Consider the following 16,731-nt stretch of genomic DNA (forward strand, 5'->3'; position numbering starts at 1 on the left):
TTTTAGACCCTGGAACAGGATCCAGAATTCAGCAAGGCGGATGCGGAAATTGCCATCGTTGTTTACTGTCCCCCTTGAAACAACAACCACACCAGAATGCCGTTTGCTAATACCTATAGCGTCACCTTGCAACCACCAATGTGTAGCATACAATCATCTGTGGATGAGATTTTGATGGAGTTAGGTCCATATTTGTACATGCCAATGATATTGTTTGCTAACATCAATAATTATCGGTTCTAGTTTCTAGCTAGCTACCATCGGTTTCAGCACGGCGGTTATAAAGAGCTACACTTTCCTGTTTACACAAACCCTATTGATTGATTCATGCATGTGAGCCAGAGGCCTGGAGATTTCCTGGTTGGGAGGGGCTAAAGCCTAGATGAGCAGGGGATCTACCAGGACATTCTTTTGCATAGTGACTGACACACAGCATGCAGTCGCCTGGGGCAACTTTGTCAAATATCACACCAGCCACAATTTTGGACCATATGTTACTGACATTGGTTTGGTCAACTTGCCAGTACCTGCTGAAGGCAATGTTTCCCCATCTGTATTCCCTCAAAAAGTCGCCTGTGTATCATGACCCTTTATGCTTTATTCCTATTGGTCAGAGACAACCTCAAGGAGGTCCCATAATTGATGTTTTATGTGGGTCTGCCCAGCTGATGTGGTGGCTGCTCTAGATCAAGGCCTTGGTGCCCCGGGCTGTTGGAACAATCCTTTAATTGTTCCTCTAAACAGGAAGTGAGTGGGGAGAAAGGGGGGCGGGAGGTGGGGGCAGTTCAATGGGTTCAGCTCAGGAAGGAGGGAGAGAGAGGGAAAGAAGACAAAGAGAGAGAGAGAGTAAATAGGATTATGTGTGAGATTATATTATGAAATTGAGGAATAGAATACAGACAGGAAGAAAGGAGCGCATGTGTGATGAAAAGAGACGGACAGAGAGAGAGAGAGAGAGGATATACAATTGAATGTCCATTTTGCTGCTCTCTATCACCAACTGATATAACACAATTAGGATTCAAGCTATATCCAGTTCATGAAAGCTTTTACATTTGCTGTTCTAAACACCCGGTATCTGGTTGGTCTTTCCTGGGAAAAACCCTCTGGCGCACAGGAAGTGATGCGTTTCCCAGTTTGTTTGGAATAAACAGAAGAAGAAGAACTGGGTAGTTAGCATGAGCAGTGATAGCCACCATGGCTGAACAGACAAAGAAAAGAAACTCAAACTGCATCAACAGAAACTCCAAGGAAAAAGACGTCACAGTACTGGACACACTGTTTGATTGACAGGTGATCTCTTCCTGGAATTCGCTGACTTCCCCAGAGAATTTATCAAATTCCCCGACTTTCCCTGTCTGGAAAACACCTCTCTAAATTCCATGATATTCCAGATATTCCAGGACCAGAAGGATACTTGTATACTGTATGTGGAAAAAAAAGAGTCAAAAATCAAGATAGAGAGAAAGTGAACAAAGAACAGAGACAAAGTCAAAGCAAGAAAGAAAGAAAGCAGAGGGAAGCCGGCATAAATCCTAGCGGGGGAGACAGTAAAAGTGAGAGTGCCGGGTCCTGACAGGTCTCTCCTCAGTTTGACCCCGGGGTCAGAAGGCCACTTCTCCCTGCTCCTGTTGACCTCTGACCTCATAAACTCCTAATCAGCCTGTTACATGGATCACAGACACAGACCACACACACAAACACACTCACACTCACACACACACACATACACATTTTCCCATAACATGCACACACACACACAAATGTATTCTAAGAGAAATTCCTTATGTCGTCACTGGTTTCCGGAAGCCTTGCATCTACAGGGATTCGATATTTCCTACAACTTTCCTGTTTTTATAAGGTGAACAACTAGTAATTCACACATCCACATGCATGTCCTGTCCATATGTTATCTACATCAGTAAATGGAATACATTTGATAAGGTGAATAGTTGGCACCTCTAGACACTTTCTGTACAAATGTATGGCCTTCTGTAGAGCTGTTAATGTGAATATGATGTTTTTGCACGTCATGTGTATATGTCGTAAATTCACATATTTATTTTCTTCATGTTTGCATATTCTTATTTGTTATATGTTGCATATATCTTGATATTTCCATGTTTTTTCACTTATTTCATACCACATGTATTTCAGATTTTTGGTATATTTTCATATTGCACATATTTTTCATTCATTTTTTTATTTTTCTCATTATGTTCTACTGCTGCTATTTGCACACCTAATAATACTGTATTTTTTTTCTCCAAACTTTTCATTCATTCATGTTTTAGTGTTGAAACAGTCAGTTGCTTATGTTTATACAACCCTCCCTGCTATATCCTTATTTAGAATATATTTTCTTTACTGTATCCTATTACTATTTGCTGCTGTCAGGACCCAATTTCCCCATGTGGATCCTTCAAGCTTCATCTCATCTTAACTTTCTTGTTATGAAGGAAACTTGACGATTTCTGTCAGCATCTGGACCGGATAATCTAATTATAAACCTTGGACCTAACTCCTGTTGCTAAGCAATATCAGCCGAAATTCTGCTTACTGGATGAAATTGTGTTTGTTGCCTGGCAACATTAGCTGATTGAAGACTCCATCAGGATGTTTTGCTGCTTTCAGAGGTACAGCATGACTCACTGGAGATAGTCGCGTCTGGATTCATCTACTCAGGTTTCAGTGGAAGCAACACTGGCTTCAAATATATCAAAGGGTCAGCTTCATGCAAACTAGGCATGTCCAACAGGCAACCCTCAAACAAATAGAAACCCACCATTGTGGATGTGTATTGTGGATCCATATTTCTGATTTCTGCCTTGCTAAACAGAGAATGTTCATATATATTGCAAATACTAGGTGAAGTTTTGTGGTACACTTTTAACAATCTCTGCCTTTACATTTTATGTGTAATAGAGCAACATCATCATTTTATTTATAATACACAATTTTATTTCTCTTGTAAAGCGTTTTGTAACTAGGTTTAGTGCTCTATAAATAATAATGATAATAATGTATATTATTATCTTCTGATATCAAATGATACTCTTGTTAAAGGGATTAATTGAAGACATCCTATTAAAAAATGTTCTATATCAGTTTAAAAAATATCTGAAGCTCATCATTCAATATCTACAAATTATAGAGAATGCAATCAGTTAAAGTATGATCATATTTTCAATCAAGGTCTTAAGTTGCCTACTAGCCTTGAGAAAGTACTATGAGTTTTAACTTGTTGCTCTGATCATTGTGTGGGAGTGTCATTTTTTTTCAAGTGGTAGTTCTCATTTTGGGAAGAACACTCTTCAATTGTAGGTTGAGTGGGATGTTGCCTTGTTGTGCTGCACACTCATGCAGTGGTGGAGGTTTGAGGAAACTGTGCATGCTGTATATGCTAATCCTGGATTTCATAATGTTGAAAAACACATTTCAAAGCTGTGTTTGAGCTTAAGTGTAGTGAAGAAAATATGTTTTTTCCATTGCATATATGTACCATGCTATGCCCATAATGCTACAGTATTACATGTTTTCCATTGTAGGTTCAACAGGTATACTACAGGTTCTGCTGGTAATGTAGCCCAATATATTTAGAGCTGGCATGGATGTTGTCATTACCATGTTGATGTGGAAACGGTGTATGCAACTGCTCAGTATTCTAACAGAAAATTCAATTGGAAACAAAAACAGCAGGCATGTATGTTTTTAGGTGAAGCAGAAATAAAGGCAGAAAGTGAGTAGACAGAGAAAGAGAGGCCGTAATGTTGTGAGTTACGACTTTGAACTTAGATGAACCCCGTGGCCTGGTCAGTGTTTTCACTCTTTGCCCCGCCCCCTTGGCCTTTCACCCCTCACCCCACGACCTATCCAATGAGCCGTCCCTTAAACCACGCCCCCTTTATGACCGTGACCGACCCTGACCTCGAGATGAACCCGCCGTTGCTCAACACACACAAGTAGATTCCCACAAACACACATACACATACATTACGATTCCCACACACAAACATCTAAATCACAGCTAAGAGGGCAGTTAAGACCCTCCGTCATGCCACATCATCAATAGGCAACACAGAAAGTGAGTGCTCTTTCATTAGCATCGATTGCAGCCGTGGGACACGTTAAAGACAAACAATCAATGGCTTTCCATGAAGCTTTCCTGAGGTCTCTTCTAATGAGATGAACCCAGCAACGCCTGTCTGACGGCTGTTAAACAACAACAATACTGCTGTTTTAAACCTGATGGGAGCCAATACTGCAGGTCAATGCTTTGGTGTCTTTTTCCATTATCAAGATGTTACATAGCCATTTGCTTGCCATTCCAGTGTAGTGGAAAAGTGGAAAATGCACTTTAAATACCCCCCCCCCCCCCCCAAAAAAAAACAAAAAAAATACATGAAAATGACCTCAGTGTATGAAACCTTCAGATGCTTTACTACTGAGGTCTCTTGTGCCGGAGCTGATGACGGAGAAGCAGCCTAGATGTGTTTTCACACCGCTTGGCATGAAGCCAGCCAGATAAGCATGGAGAATGAAGGCAGCCATTAAAAAACAAACAGTTCACTTTAGCTTATAAAATAAAAGCCATTAGCAAATGCAAAACTAAACCCTGCCTGAAACAACTTCTTGTTAACGGAAACAGCTTGTACCACTTCCTATGGCGATGAAAAAAAAAAAAAAAAACTTAACTGTAGCAGGCAGCATACATATTTCCTCACATACTTACATACACTGGAACACATGTGCACAGATGGAAGAGAAAAATAAATCACTTACAGACCGGACATCGCAGCTCTGGAACTGCAACCTTTCCTCTCTCGCCCTCTTTCTCTCTCTCATTTTCTTCTCTCTTTCTTTCACCTCCTCCTCCTCTTCCTCCTACACTTTCCTCTCTCTGTCTCCTCGGCTAAACTCACCCTCGAGCCTCCTTACCCTCTCTCTCTCTCTCTCTCTGTTGATTGGCCAGCAGTGAAGTGTGTGATTTACACTGAGACGGCTCCTTCACCGAACAGATGTTTAGATAAACCCCCACAACACACACACACACACTCATACACACACGAACCCAGCCACCCCCAACCACAATCCCTCGCCCCTCAAATCCTGTCTTCATCACCCTTAAACCCCTCGGGCTACCAGACATAACTCTACACCTCTACTCACTCTTTGTCTGTGTGTGTGTGTGTGTGTGTTGAGGTCAGGGGTTAGGTAAGCCTCGGGGTTGACAAGGCAATAGGAGGTGTTAGGGTCAGGACCTCACCTACACACACACACACACACACATACACATTACTGTGAAATGCAGTTATACAGTTAAGTCACAGACGATAGTCTAGAGTTACAGTCAGGAAAATAAAACAAGGTGGACATACACTACATATACTGTGATGCTACTGCTTGCTACAAAATGACAGCAGCAGGGCCAATACAATAGTTCTGATTGCCACAATACATCATTCAAAGGCTTTTGTACAACTCTAAAAAAACCTGGGTTGTCCTCCATAAATGTTACAAGTTTCTTCAAAAATCGGACCAGTGGTGTAGCAGTTATGGCCTTTCCAAGTTAGAGATTTTGACCTTTAATTATAGCGCCCCCATTAGGCCAATCAGTGTAATGATATTAAATGCCAGAACACAGTGCCAAAATGCATCACCCCTCCAAGTTTCATCAAAATCAGCTGAGAACTTTGACGAACGGATGGACGGACACAGCCTGACAAAAATGGCAATGTTTCTCAGTACCTGATGAGGTATTTTTTGAACTATAGAAAAATGTCCGCACTCACGTAGTATGTATTTATGACCATATAGGGTATTCGAAAAGTCATTGGGACACCATAGTGAGTAGCGGAAGTAAAGTTGGTAGTGGTTGTTACTGAGTTGAAAAGTTGTCAGTATGGATCACACTGGCTGTGTTATGGTCGTTTCGAAGTGTTTCAGTTGTACATCAGTGCTGGTCCTTATGGAAACAAAGTGTGCGTTGTGTGACCCACTTTTTTAAATCAGTGCAAAGTGCAGTTGAGGCAGTGCTATTTCTATTAAAAAAAAAGCAGAATAGTGTGAACACACCCTTACAGTATATATGCCCACTCGACATTATTTTTGGGGCCGTAACTTAACACTCAAAGTGAAAAGGAGCCAGCTTTTCTCCCCTGAAACGGAAAAGACTTTACAGAGTTACCAGGTTTCCTTTACACAGCGGTGATATGGGATATGAGGGAATGGGGTCGGCGGGGGGGTGGTGGAGGGGTGCAGCAGCTGGCTGCAGTTCAACTGACTGACAGAGTAAACACACACACACACACACACACACACACAGAGGCAGAAACCTGGAACTGGTTAACCTCTGTCTCCGTCACTCTGATTTCACCCCCTGCTCTCTCTCTCTCTCTCTAACTTTCTATGTCAAACACTGTCTCTCGTTATCTATCTCCCTCACTTTGTCACTCTCTCTTCTCCCTTGCTATACGTCTCCTTCTTATGCTTCACTCTTTCTTTCTTTCTCCCTCCTTTCCTTTTTGTTTTCATTTTCCTCTTTTTTTCCTTCCTTCTTGCTTCCTTACATTTCTTTCTTTTTCCTTCCTTCTGTCCTTTCTTTCATTACTTTTTCTTTCTTTCGTCCTCCATTTCTTTCTTTGCTCCTTCCTCTCTTCTTTCATTTTTGCTTTCCTTTGTCCTCCTCTTTCCTCCTTCCTTTCCCTTTCTTTCTTTTGTCCTTTCTTCAATCCTTGCTTTTTTGGCCCTTTCCTTTCTCCCTTCACTGTCTCTTCCTGTTTCTTTCTGTTCCTCCCTCCCTTCATTCCTTTCTGCTTTCTTTTTTCCTCCTTTCTTCCTTCACTTCTTTTCTTTCTTAATTCTGTCCTTCCTTTCTTGCTTCCTTTCATGCTTTCTTTTTTCCTCTCCTTCCTTCCTCTTTCGGTACACTTGTGTATAAAGTGAGTATACCTTTAAGCTAAAAACATGCCTTTCCCCCTTTATGTCAGTACACACACACACACACACACATGCACACACACACACATGCACACACACACATGCACGCAGAGCAAGTCTCTCTCATCTGTGGTTGAGAGTGAAAGTTGATGAGGAGACACAGTTGACAGGAAACGACACACTCTACCTGGCTCTAGTGCTCGCTCTCTCTCCATCTGTCACAGACATACATGCAGCGTTTCCACTGCAGCTAGAAGGCAAGCACACACGCACTCTCACAACTGTCTCTCATAGTGCGTCTTTTCCTTCCTCCATCGATCTCTTACGAGCACACACACACACACACACACACACACGCATTATCTCTCACTTGTACACTCTCGCATGTACACGTATTCACTCTCTCTCCCTATCTCTTAGATACAGCATGGTATCGCGATATTTTCTCCAGTGATACGTTATCATTACACTACTGCCAAGGACTGATGTATTAAATGTACCTATAAAATCTTTTTTTTTCTTTTGTTTGCCAGGTTCATGCAAAACTGCATTAGTTGTCAAATCCTGTTGGTGGTGCATGTTAAAAGAACAGCAGGTGAAAGTTTTCCTTCCGTTGTTGGAAGGATGGCGGAGGAGTAGAGAGAGGAACTAGTCAAAGATGAAACCACAAGCTTTCAAATCAAAAGTGTGGGTCCACTTTGGATCTTACTGCATTTAAAGAGCTAAACACCTTGACAATGATAATGCAATTTGCAAGAAATGTCTTATGAAAATCAAACTAGCATGCACACGTCGTGTGCCATCCATCACCCACAGCTAATTGAGACATCAAAACAAAACACTGCATATCAAATTCCTTTGGACTCAGAGTGACTTTATCAGAGTGGAAAGAGTTCATTTTATTTTCATTGTCAGCTCCATTCTGAAAACATGTAAAGCTGAGAGCTGAGTACTACAAGGCAGTGAAATTACAACGTGGTAATATGGATATTTACTCTTAACTAGTGCAGTGCCCGTTCAAAACATGCCTGTTCGGAACGGGCCGATTGCTTGGCCTCTGGTATTGCTGCTTGCAGCTTTCTCGAGAACCGCTCATCCAAACAACTTCACACTTGACACTGCGCTTCCTTGGGTCCTGAGCAATACACCTGCCATGACATAGTTGCGTCCCCTAGCAATGCTAGTGTCTACGCGTCATTTGGGTGCAAAAGCTCACACGAACATTTTATGGCCTCAATGGAGTCAAAGCCCCATGCAATGTGTATGGATAAGCCCCAGTGTTTCATTGCCAGAATAATGCAACTATTTATTTAAGACTTCATATTCTTCATCCCTAGTGGGACATAAGGCTATAAAACACAAAAACATTCTGAATTGGAAGAGAAAAATAAAACTATACATTCTTTTTTTGTGACAGACTCAGATTGCAGACAGCCATCACTGAAGCATATCTTCTTAGGCTTTCATGTCTGTTTTACATCATTATTGTCTGTGTTTTTTTTTTTTGGGATAATTACATGGATTGTGTGGTCAAAAATCTCTACATCATCAAACACCTGCCTCAAATTGCATCAAGTCCTTAAGTATATTCAAATAGACTTACCCATATGCTTTCTCACAATGCGTGAAATACTGTCATCTAGCATACTCAGTGCCATCGGTTCCATTTGACATTCTTAAATATACACCACAAGCTATACCAACAATACCATACGGGCCTCCTGATGACTAAGGCTGTGAGTAGCCCCACTGGCACCGTTAACGCATGCTCAGTGCCATCGGTTCTGTATGGCATTCTCAAATACACCACCGATTACACCAACAATACCATACGACCCTCCGCGATGACTAAGGCTGTGAGTAGCCCCACTGGCACCGTTAATGCATGCTCAGTGCCATCGGTTCCGTATGGCATTCTTAAATACACCACCAATACCCTTAAATCATAACCAGCAGCAACAGAACTTCAGGAGGATCAGTCGAGTCCGGGTTTCTTCTGTCAATGATTTAGTCCCGTTTATGCGGACTGTAAATCATAACCAGCAGCAACCGAACTTCAGGAGGATCAGTCGAGTCCAGGTTTTTTCTGTCAATGATTCAGTCCTGTTTATGCAGACTGTAAATCCTTTAGATTTACATACCTTTATCTCGTCAGCACCTCATCATAAACGATATTGCTGAGAAAGCGGCGCTTCTTCTTTGTCTCTTCATCTTGAGCAAGAATGCGAAGCCTGCTTGATCTGCCAGCCCTGCTGGCCGCCACGTAGAGCTGACCGTGGCTGAAGAAGTCTCTTGTGCAGAAGACCCCAACACGGTGTAGCGACTGCCCCTGAGACTTATTCATGGTCATGGCAAAGCAGGGTCTCACCGGAAACTGCCGACGCCGCAGAGTGAATGGGAAGATGTTGTCAGATGGGCTCAGGGTGATGTGTGGAATGAGGAGTGTGCGTCCAGCATTGACACCAACCACAGATTTTGCAACCAAGAGATGGGGCAGGATCTGATCGATGAGATACCTTGACCCATTGCAGTGTCCGTTGTGCTGGTTGAAGTTTCGAAGTAGCATGATCACCATTCCCACCTTTAGAGTGATGCGATGGGGAGGCATACCAGACGGGCAGAGGGTATGTAGAAACTCAGCTGGGTACACATGGTGACCCTCAGACTCCGCTGTGTCCATGCTGCTGCAAACATGCTCCTCTCCTGGAAACATCTTTGTCATGTACTCGTTCACCTTGTCAACTTCAGAGTTGGTCGGGCACAGTATGATGCGCTCACATAGCCACTTGGGGTTGGCAATGTTGGTCTGGATGTCCTCATACACCCAACTGATGATGTCCTCGAGTCTTTCACCGGGAAGAGTGAGCGTTGTTTGCCAGGTGTACTAATTGCATCTCCGGCGCTTCCTCTGCCCTCATGTTAGCCATACGCGCTGCATTGCTTGCCAGGCGTGCATCTCGTGCTTCGTCTGACTCAGATGCACGTGCACGGCGCTTTGCCTCGCGCATCCGCTCCCGCTTGGCACGGCTATGTTTAGGCATGTTAGCATCAGCAAAGGTGGTCTGCAACAAAGATTAGATGTCACAGTCAGTGGTTAAACTCTGATGTCACGCACACTACTGTCACTACACACTACTCGCGGTCAGAAACACCGGTGAAATACACTGTGGTTCACGGGAAAAAACACACCCAAGTCACAGCTACTCGCGGTCAGAAACACCGGTGAAATACACTCTGGTTCACGGGCAGGCCCGGATTAACACAGTGTGGTGCCCTAGGGTGACGTCACTTGAAGTGCCCCCCTCCTTCCATTCGACACGCAAAAAAGTGAAATTTACTATGTCAATAATGATCATAAATTTACATTAACTTAAACAATACAGGCTCAACACACATACTGCAGACAAATGTAAGACAATGTACTAACCAACAAATTACTTTACACCATAGATTGACTTCAGCCTACAAATGCCATTTTAGGCTTTACACACAGTTTGTTCTTCACTCTTTTAAGTTGTGAAAAAGATCTCTCACCCTTACAGTTAGTAAAAGGCAGGTTAAGAAAAGCCTGACTGCAGCGAACACACTTGGGAAAGTAGTTTTCAGCCTACCTTTTCTTAGCAGCTCCTCCGTGAACGGGTTTTCTCTTACCGCACAAGCTGCTGCACAGAGCGCTGTTCGACCCGCCCACTGCTGCACAGAGCGCTGGCCGCTTGTTTATTCAAAGTTTAGTAATATTGAACGTGTCATGTGTCCAAATTGCACCAAATCCGACACTGCATGTCCTTGGATCCCCAGCAATACACCCGCCAAGTGTGAAGTAGATCGGACGAACGGTTCTCGAGATATACGACGGACACACTCACTCACTCACTCACAGACAGAGATTCCTCGCTTTATAGATAGATGATAAATATTCAGTTCAATAGATTGACCTCTGCCTTATGGGGTCTTATGTTGCCACTTGTATGGGGTATGATTTCAATGTTTGCGAATATCACTTAAAAATCATGATATATGGAATTGCAATATGCAATTGCAATGCATTTTTGAGTTGATCTAATGGGGTTTGAAAGGGTTTGATGGTAGAATTTTCTCAACCCATAGAAGACCATGTAATGAAAATATGAAAATCACCAAAATTGGAGTTACGAGGTTTTCACATGACAACAGCGCTATTCACTCTCTATGTCTCTCTATGTCTCTCTCCCACCTCTATCTTCCAGCGACTGAGCCATTCATCTCTCTGTCTCCTGCTGATGTAGTAGGGATCTCCAGCCTGGAAGGTCACTCTGGGAACTGGCCTCCTCCGCAGCCTCCCGCTCTCGCCCTGCACACACACACACACACACACTACTTACTATATTACACTGCTGTTAACTCTACTTATAATATGACAGTGGTTGGCTACGTTTTTGGAAGTAAAAGACCATCAAGAGTTGGAAAAATGTGTATAGCAATCAACCAATTTTCTCACCTCTTTGGGGGAGTCGCAGCTTCTGTCGTCTGGCTCGTCTAGAAGGGGAGAAAAGTGGGTTACAGGAAATGGCCCATTTGTCCGTGTTTAACAAGAGGGCTAATGGGGAGGTAAAGTCATGGTTTTCATCACTTGGCCCCAACGTCTATATTTGAAGTGAAAATGCACTCTACGGATACAATCTGGAAGTTATTTGACAATGAAAATTTTGAGCATATTCACATATGCCCAGGAAGACTTGAACGCAATTCTTTTTTAGAACTTGGATGATCTTAACTCAAAATACAGGTCTTTTTTATGTTGCAAATGCAAACATCGCAAATATAAACACACCTTTTACATCCTCAGAATACATATAAATGTTTAGCTGTCGCATACTGTCAGTCCTTGTATCAAAAGCTTATAGAGTGAAGATTTAATATTTTCAAATGAACTTGTTGAGTTGGTCATTTTCCCTCACTAAACACTAAACATGTCAACATCATCAACATCAGTTGATGAGGCGGGTGTGCAGTCGTACTGTTTTAGCAATAGTGGGTGTGCATTAAATGTATGTCCTTACGCCTCTCGGGGTGCTCTAGTTTCCGACGCCCGCGCTTCCTGCGAGGGGAGGGGGAGGGGTCGGACTCCTCGGGCGGGGTTGGGGGGGCGTTTGCACAGGGGTCGGGGGTCACCATCTCCTGGGAAAGAGATGGAGCACAGTCTGGGTCTGAGAAAACAGCTGCTCGCCCGCGCCGAGACTTATCAAAGGCCTCCACAGACATAATAATCGCGCGCACACACACACACACACATACACGTGTACACACCATAGAGTTATTATAATATGCACACACTCACACACACATAAAACACATCCATACACACACATGTGCATCATAGAGCTATTATAATACAGACGCACACCTATTAGTCCGACCTTGTTAGTGCAATGCAAAGCAGGTACGCCCCAAGAGAGAGCGTCTGCACATGATCAGTGTAAATGAGCCACCCGACCCCGACACACACGCACACACACACACACACACAACATCTATGAGATGAGAGGGGGAGTATTATTGATGTTGTCTACAGCACTAATGACAGCAGTCCATTAATGAGCACTTGTAGCAGGACCTCTCTGTGTTAAATGATGCTAGCCTCTCATAACATTAGGCTAACATTGGCTGCCAAATACAGTGCAAGCTAAACTCCATCAACATCAAATAATACTCTCAGAAAAATTTACTTCCAAACAAAAGTATCGCAATCACGCTAGAACATATTGAGACTACAATTACAAAGCTGAATTCTTAGCATCTTATTCAATCTCCTGCGTACGTCTCATGAATTCACCGGCTTATCCGTTAGCTTGACAGCATGTTTAACGATGCTAAACCCTAATCATGTGGCTGCCCCGAAAGGCTAGCAGCGTTTTTTTTTATGGGTGTGTCGCTAACAGGCTAACAGATTTTATAGGTGGGTAGTTAAGAGGGGAGAGCAGGGGTGAGCGCGGAGCTCAAAGGCTACGCTAACGCTAGCGCTAACAAGCCCACAAAGACTGTAATGAGCAGGTGAGAAGGACTATAAAAGGCAGAGAACACAAAAGGTGACTAAAAGGGCCTCGGGATAAACTGCAGTACGCCAGCACACACTTCTGACTGGATACTCCAACACAGGAACAGAACCAGGTTTTCCTGCATAGGCAATTTTTTGGCCCATAAAGCATGAGATAAAGAGTGACTATCCGGTAGGGGAAAATGTACGTTCTTGGTAAATATTAACTTGTACACACTTCTAATACATACATACTAATACATACTGCACATACTCCTTGAGTGTGTACAGTATGTATTACTGGGTCTAATAATACACTGTGCATCTGAAAGAGCAGCATGTGGGGAGATGGAAAGACAGAGCGAGGGGAACGTTATGTAGCGGCAAATCATGATCAGGTTCGAATTCACACACATACACACACAAACACGCGCGCTTAGTACTTCACACATATGCACTAGCGGTTTAGTGGAAATATTTCTTGTCTTTCACACCCCCCTCTCACCCTCTGACCCCCCACTTCCTCTCCTCTCAGCATCTCTCCAATGACCACTTCCTGTTTCTGATACAAATGATAGATGTGTAAGCCTGATCTTGAATGAAATAAGAGCTGTGGAAAGTACCTGACTTACTCTTCACTTTGACAGACCTTAGTCTGAGCCGTGGCCCATCAAGAGAAGCGCAGTTTTTAAATTGCATGAAACTTTAATGATCCCTGAGAGGACACTGGGTGGTCACAACAGCAGTGAACAGGATGTAGCTAACAATAAGACAATAGAGAGTACTGAAAATAATAAAAAAAAAGAAGTCACATCAATCATATATATGTTGAAAATAATACAGCAAGTAAATACATAAAGGTATAGCTTCTTCATTGGCAAATGCACAGGTTGAAGCAAATGTGCATTGGTAGCTATTGACGTTATAGTAGAAACAAATACAAGTAAATACAGTATGCATTGTAGCTGTTCACAATATCAGATTTACTGATGGAGAAAATGTGCAGAAATATGTGCACACGGCACAGTATGCACCTTTTTTCAGTGGTTTGCTGGCGGCAGGTGCATGTCTCCTCCAAACAATGGGCCTGGTGTTTTGGACATGGTGTGTTTTGTGGTGCTGCCCTGGGCGCTCCAAGCCGAACATGTCTCAACTTCAGCAACCATTATGTCAGTGTCAGGCCGAGAAAAAAATTGCAGCGCCTGGAGTGTAGTAAGCAGCCTCTTACAATGACGTTAACTTTAACTACATCCTTCATCTCAGAATGGGCTCCTCATTCTCTTCTTCAAGCGCAAGCAGAGCAATCACTTTCTCTTGTCCATTTTTATTTTCAACAACGTAATCCCCTTCATTAGCACAGGGTAGTTAATTAAAGCTAATTTGCTAATTGCATAGCAACCACAATGATGTAACACTCCTTGCACCCTTTGAGCTCTTGCCACTCACACTCACAGCCACTGTGATCATAACCTCATAGTGACACTCATAGCCACTGCTGCCAACTTGGCGACATTGTTGCTAGATTTAGCAACTTTTCAGACCCACTGGCAACTTTTTCTCTAAAAGCAACTGACAACAAATCTAGGGACTTTTTCTGACCATGATGAACAATGGTAATATAATGTAATGTGTTGACTCCCAAAGCATTTGCCGACAAATCGGTACAGCTGATGCTGATTTGCTCTACTTACTTAATCCAAAGAGGTGTGATGATCACAGCAGTTCCCATACACAGTGTAGCCCCTTCCTCCACTAAGAGAAACAGGATCGATGTAGCAAATATATTCATATACAAATTATGTATGACATCATCTGGTGATTTCTAGTGACTTTTTGAGAGTTTTTGTGTTGGCAACACTGCTCTCAGCTGCGCTTTGATGGATGCAGATCAGATTTTTCAAGCACAGCAGATTGGATTGGAGAATGGATACTATTTTGAATTTCAGTTGGGTATTTATGTATTGTCACCGGTCACATTGTGGGGTAAAGTTTTCTACATTTGTCCCTCAGCCTTCCTCATTGTTAGCATTCATCATTGAACCCAAGGGGTGGTACAAGCTGCAAGCCATTCAGGTTCAAATGTAGAAACTTCTTCACACAATGTGACATACTATATGTTTGGTGAAGAGAAATAACCAAATAAAAGTCAAACTGATATGTAACCCTTCAAGTGAAATCCAATATAAAACAGAACTTGTATATGATCTTCTAGCTGTTCCCCTCTAGCTTACAGTGAAGCAGACACCAAGTTTGTGGACACTTTGAATGGTTCCAGTGTGTTTTTTTTCAGGGATATGGGTACATTTTTCTGGCTTAGAGCAGAACAACTAATATGAAATCTCTTACAGGTGTAGTATTAGAGACTAACACTCTATACGACTGTAAGTTCAGCCTCCTATTTATTGGGAATAGAGCAGTTCCAAAAAGTGTTTCTTGGTCATGATTCTTGATTCCCTAGTGTTGCTCATGTTCACAAAATATTGATTACAGTGACAAACTTATTTGTTTTTATATCAGTTGACATCACAACTATTATTCTGCAAGCACTGCTACATGTGGCTATGAGGCAATGCTGATGTAAAGTCAATACAAAAATGTTGGTAAACGAGCCAATATATCTCTTTGGCCCTACCTCTAACTACTCTTTAGTGTTTCAGCAAGAGGTACAGCCACCAGCCAACGCGCACACACACACACACACACACACTCATAGATAACCACCAGCTGCTCCACACATGGTTCCGGTAGCAGAAAAAAGAGAGAAAGGAGAGAGGGAAGAGGGAGAGAGAGAAAACGAGACCAGGGGAGAATGAGAAGCAATGAGAGTGAAAGGAAAGAGAAACAAGATGGAAGCTTGAAATAGTTCAGGACCACGAAGCTAATCCATTTATCCATGAAACCAACATCATTGCTTATGTGCGTGTGTGTGTGTGTGCACTTGTGTGTGTGTGTGCTTGTGTGTGTCTGTGTGTGTGTGTGGCCACTTGTGGGAGAGAGAAATGAGTGAGCGAAGGAGAGAAGTGAGAGAGAGGAGAGAAAGTGAGGGGAGTGAAACGATAGCCCCTCCCTCCCTCCCTCCTTCGCTCTCTGGACTCTATAGTTAGTGTGACACTGACAGCTCCACCCTGAGCCCCACACAATAGCTCTATTCCTGGATACACTCCGGACTGTGTGTGTCTCTGTGTGTGTGTGTGTGTGTGTGTGTGTGACAGAGAGAGAGAGAGAGAGAGAGAGAGAGAAGGAGATGGATAATGGGTAACATACTGTATGCTTGGAAAGAGGATTCTGTTGTAAGTAGTGCACCACTACTACTGCTGATAATACTATTATTGCTACCATTACTACACCTATTAATACTACTACTACTGCTATAACTACTGCTAATTCTATTAGTATTATTACAGTTTTACTACTACTATTATTATTACTACTACAACTATTACTATTACTACTACTGCTGTTACTACAGCTATAACTAGTACTACTACTACTACTACTACCACTAGTGCTGCCAGTACAAGTGTTACTACAACTATTAATAATAGTAGTTAAAAACACACAGGCATTATCTTATATTGGTATGTTTTATATGCAGCTTTGTGTTAGTGTGTGTATGTTTTTAAGTGTATGTGTGTGTCCGCATGAGTGTGTGTGTATGTGTTTTTATGTGTATGTGTGTGTGTGTGTGTGACACAGGACCCACATTCATCCCGCCCACCCTGTCAAGAGCTCAGACATCAAAGCATGACCAGACCTGCTCTCCCTCACATATAAACACC

General features: G+C 42.7%; 1 protein-coding gene across 8 annotated transcripts in view; it reads right to left on the bottom strand.

The window, feature by feature from the left end:
- Nucleotides 1-16,731, bottom strand: part of dnmt3aa (DNA (cytosine-5-)-methyltransferase 3 alpha a) — a 38,355-nt gene that overhangs the window by 13,993 nt on the left and 7,631 nt on the right. For 5 of the 8 annotated variants that reach the window (XM_078289720.1, XM_071921322.2, XM_071921321.2 and 2 more), the window contains 3 exons: nucleotides 11,979-12,096; nucleotides 11,417-11,454; nucleotides 11,153-11,269 (listed from right to left, as the gene is read on the bottom strand). The exons of 2 other annotated variants lie outside the window; for them this stretch is intronic. In XM_078289720.1, the coding sequence (XP_078145846.1) occupies nucleotides 11,153-11,269; nucleotides 11,417-11,454; nucleotides 11,979-12,093 (270 nt within the window). In that variant the 5' untranslated portion in view covers nucleotides 12,094-12,096. Of the gene's footprint in view, nucleotides 1-4,782; nucleotides 4,896-11,152; nucleotides 11,270-11,416; nucleotides 11,455-11,978; nucleotides 12,097-16,731 lie in introns of those variants that run through there. One more of the 8 variants, XM_071921327.2, reaches the window with a different exon arrangement.

The sequence above is a fragment of the Centroberyx gerrardi genome, chromosome 18, assembly GCF_048128805.1.
Source record: "Centroberyx gerrardi isolate f3 chromosome 18, fCenGer3.hap1.cur.20231027, whole genome shotgun sequence".
Classification (NCBI taxonomy): domain Eukaryota; kingdom Metazoa; phylum Chordata; class Actinopteri; order Beryciformes; family Berycidae; genus Centroberyx; species Centroberyx gerrardi.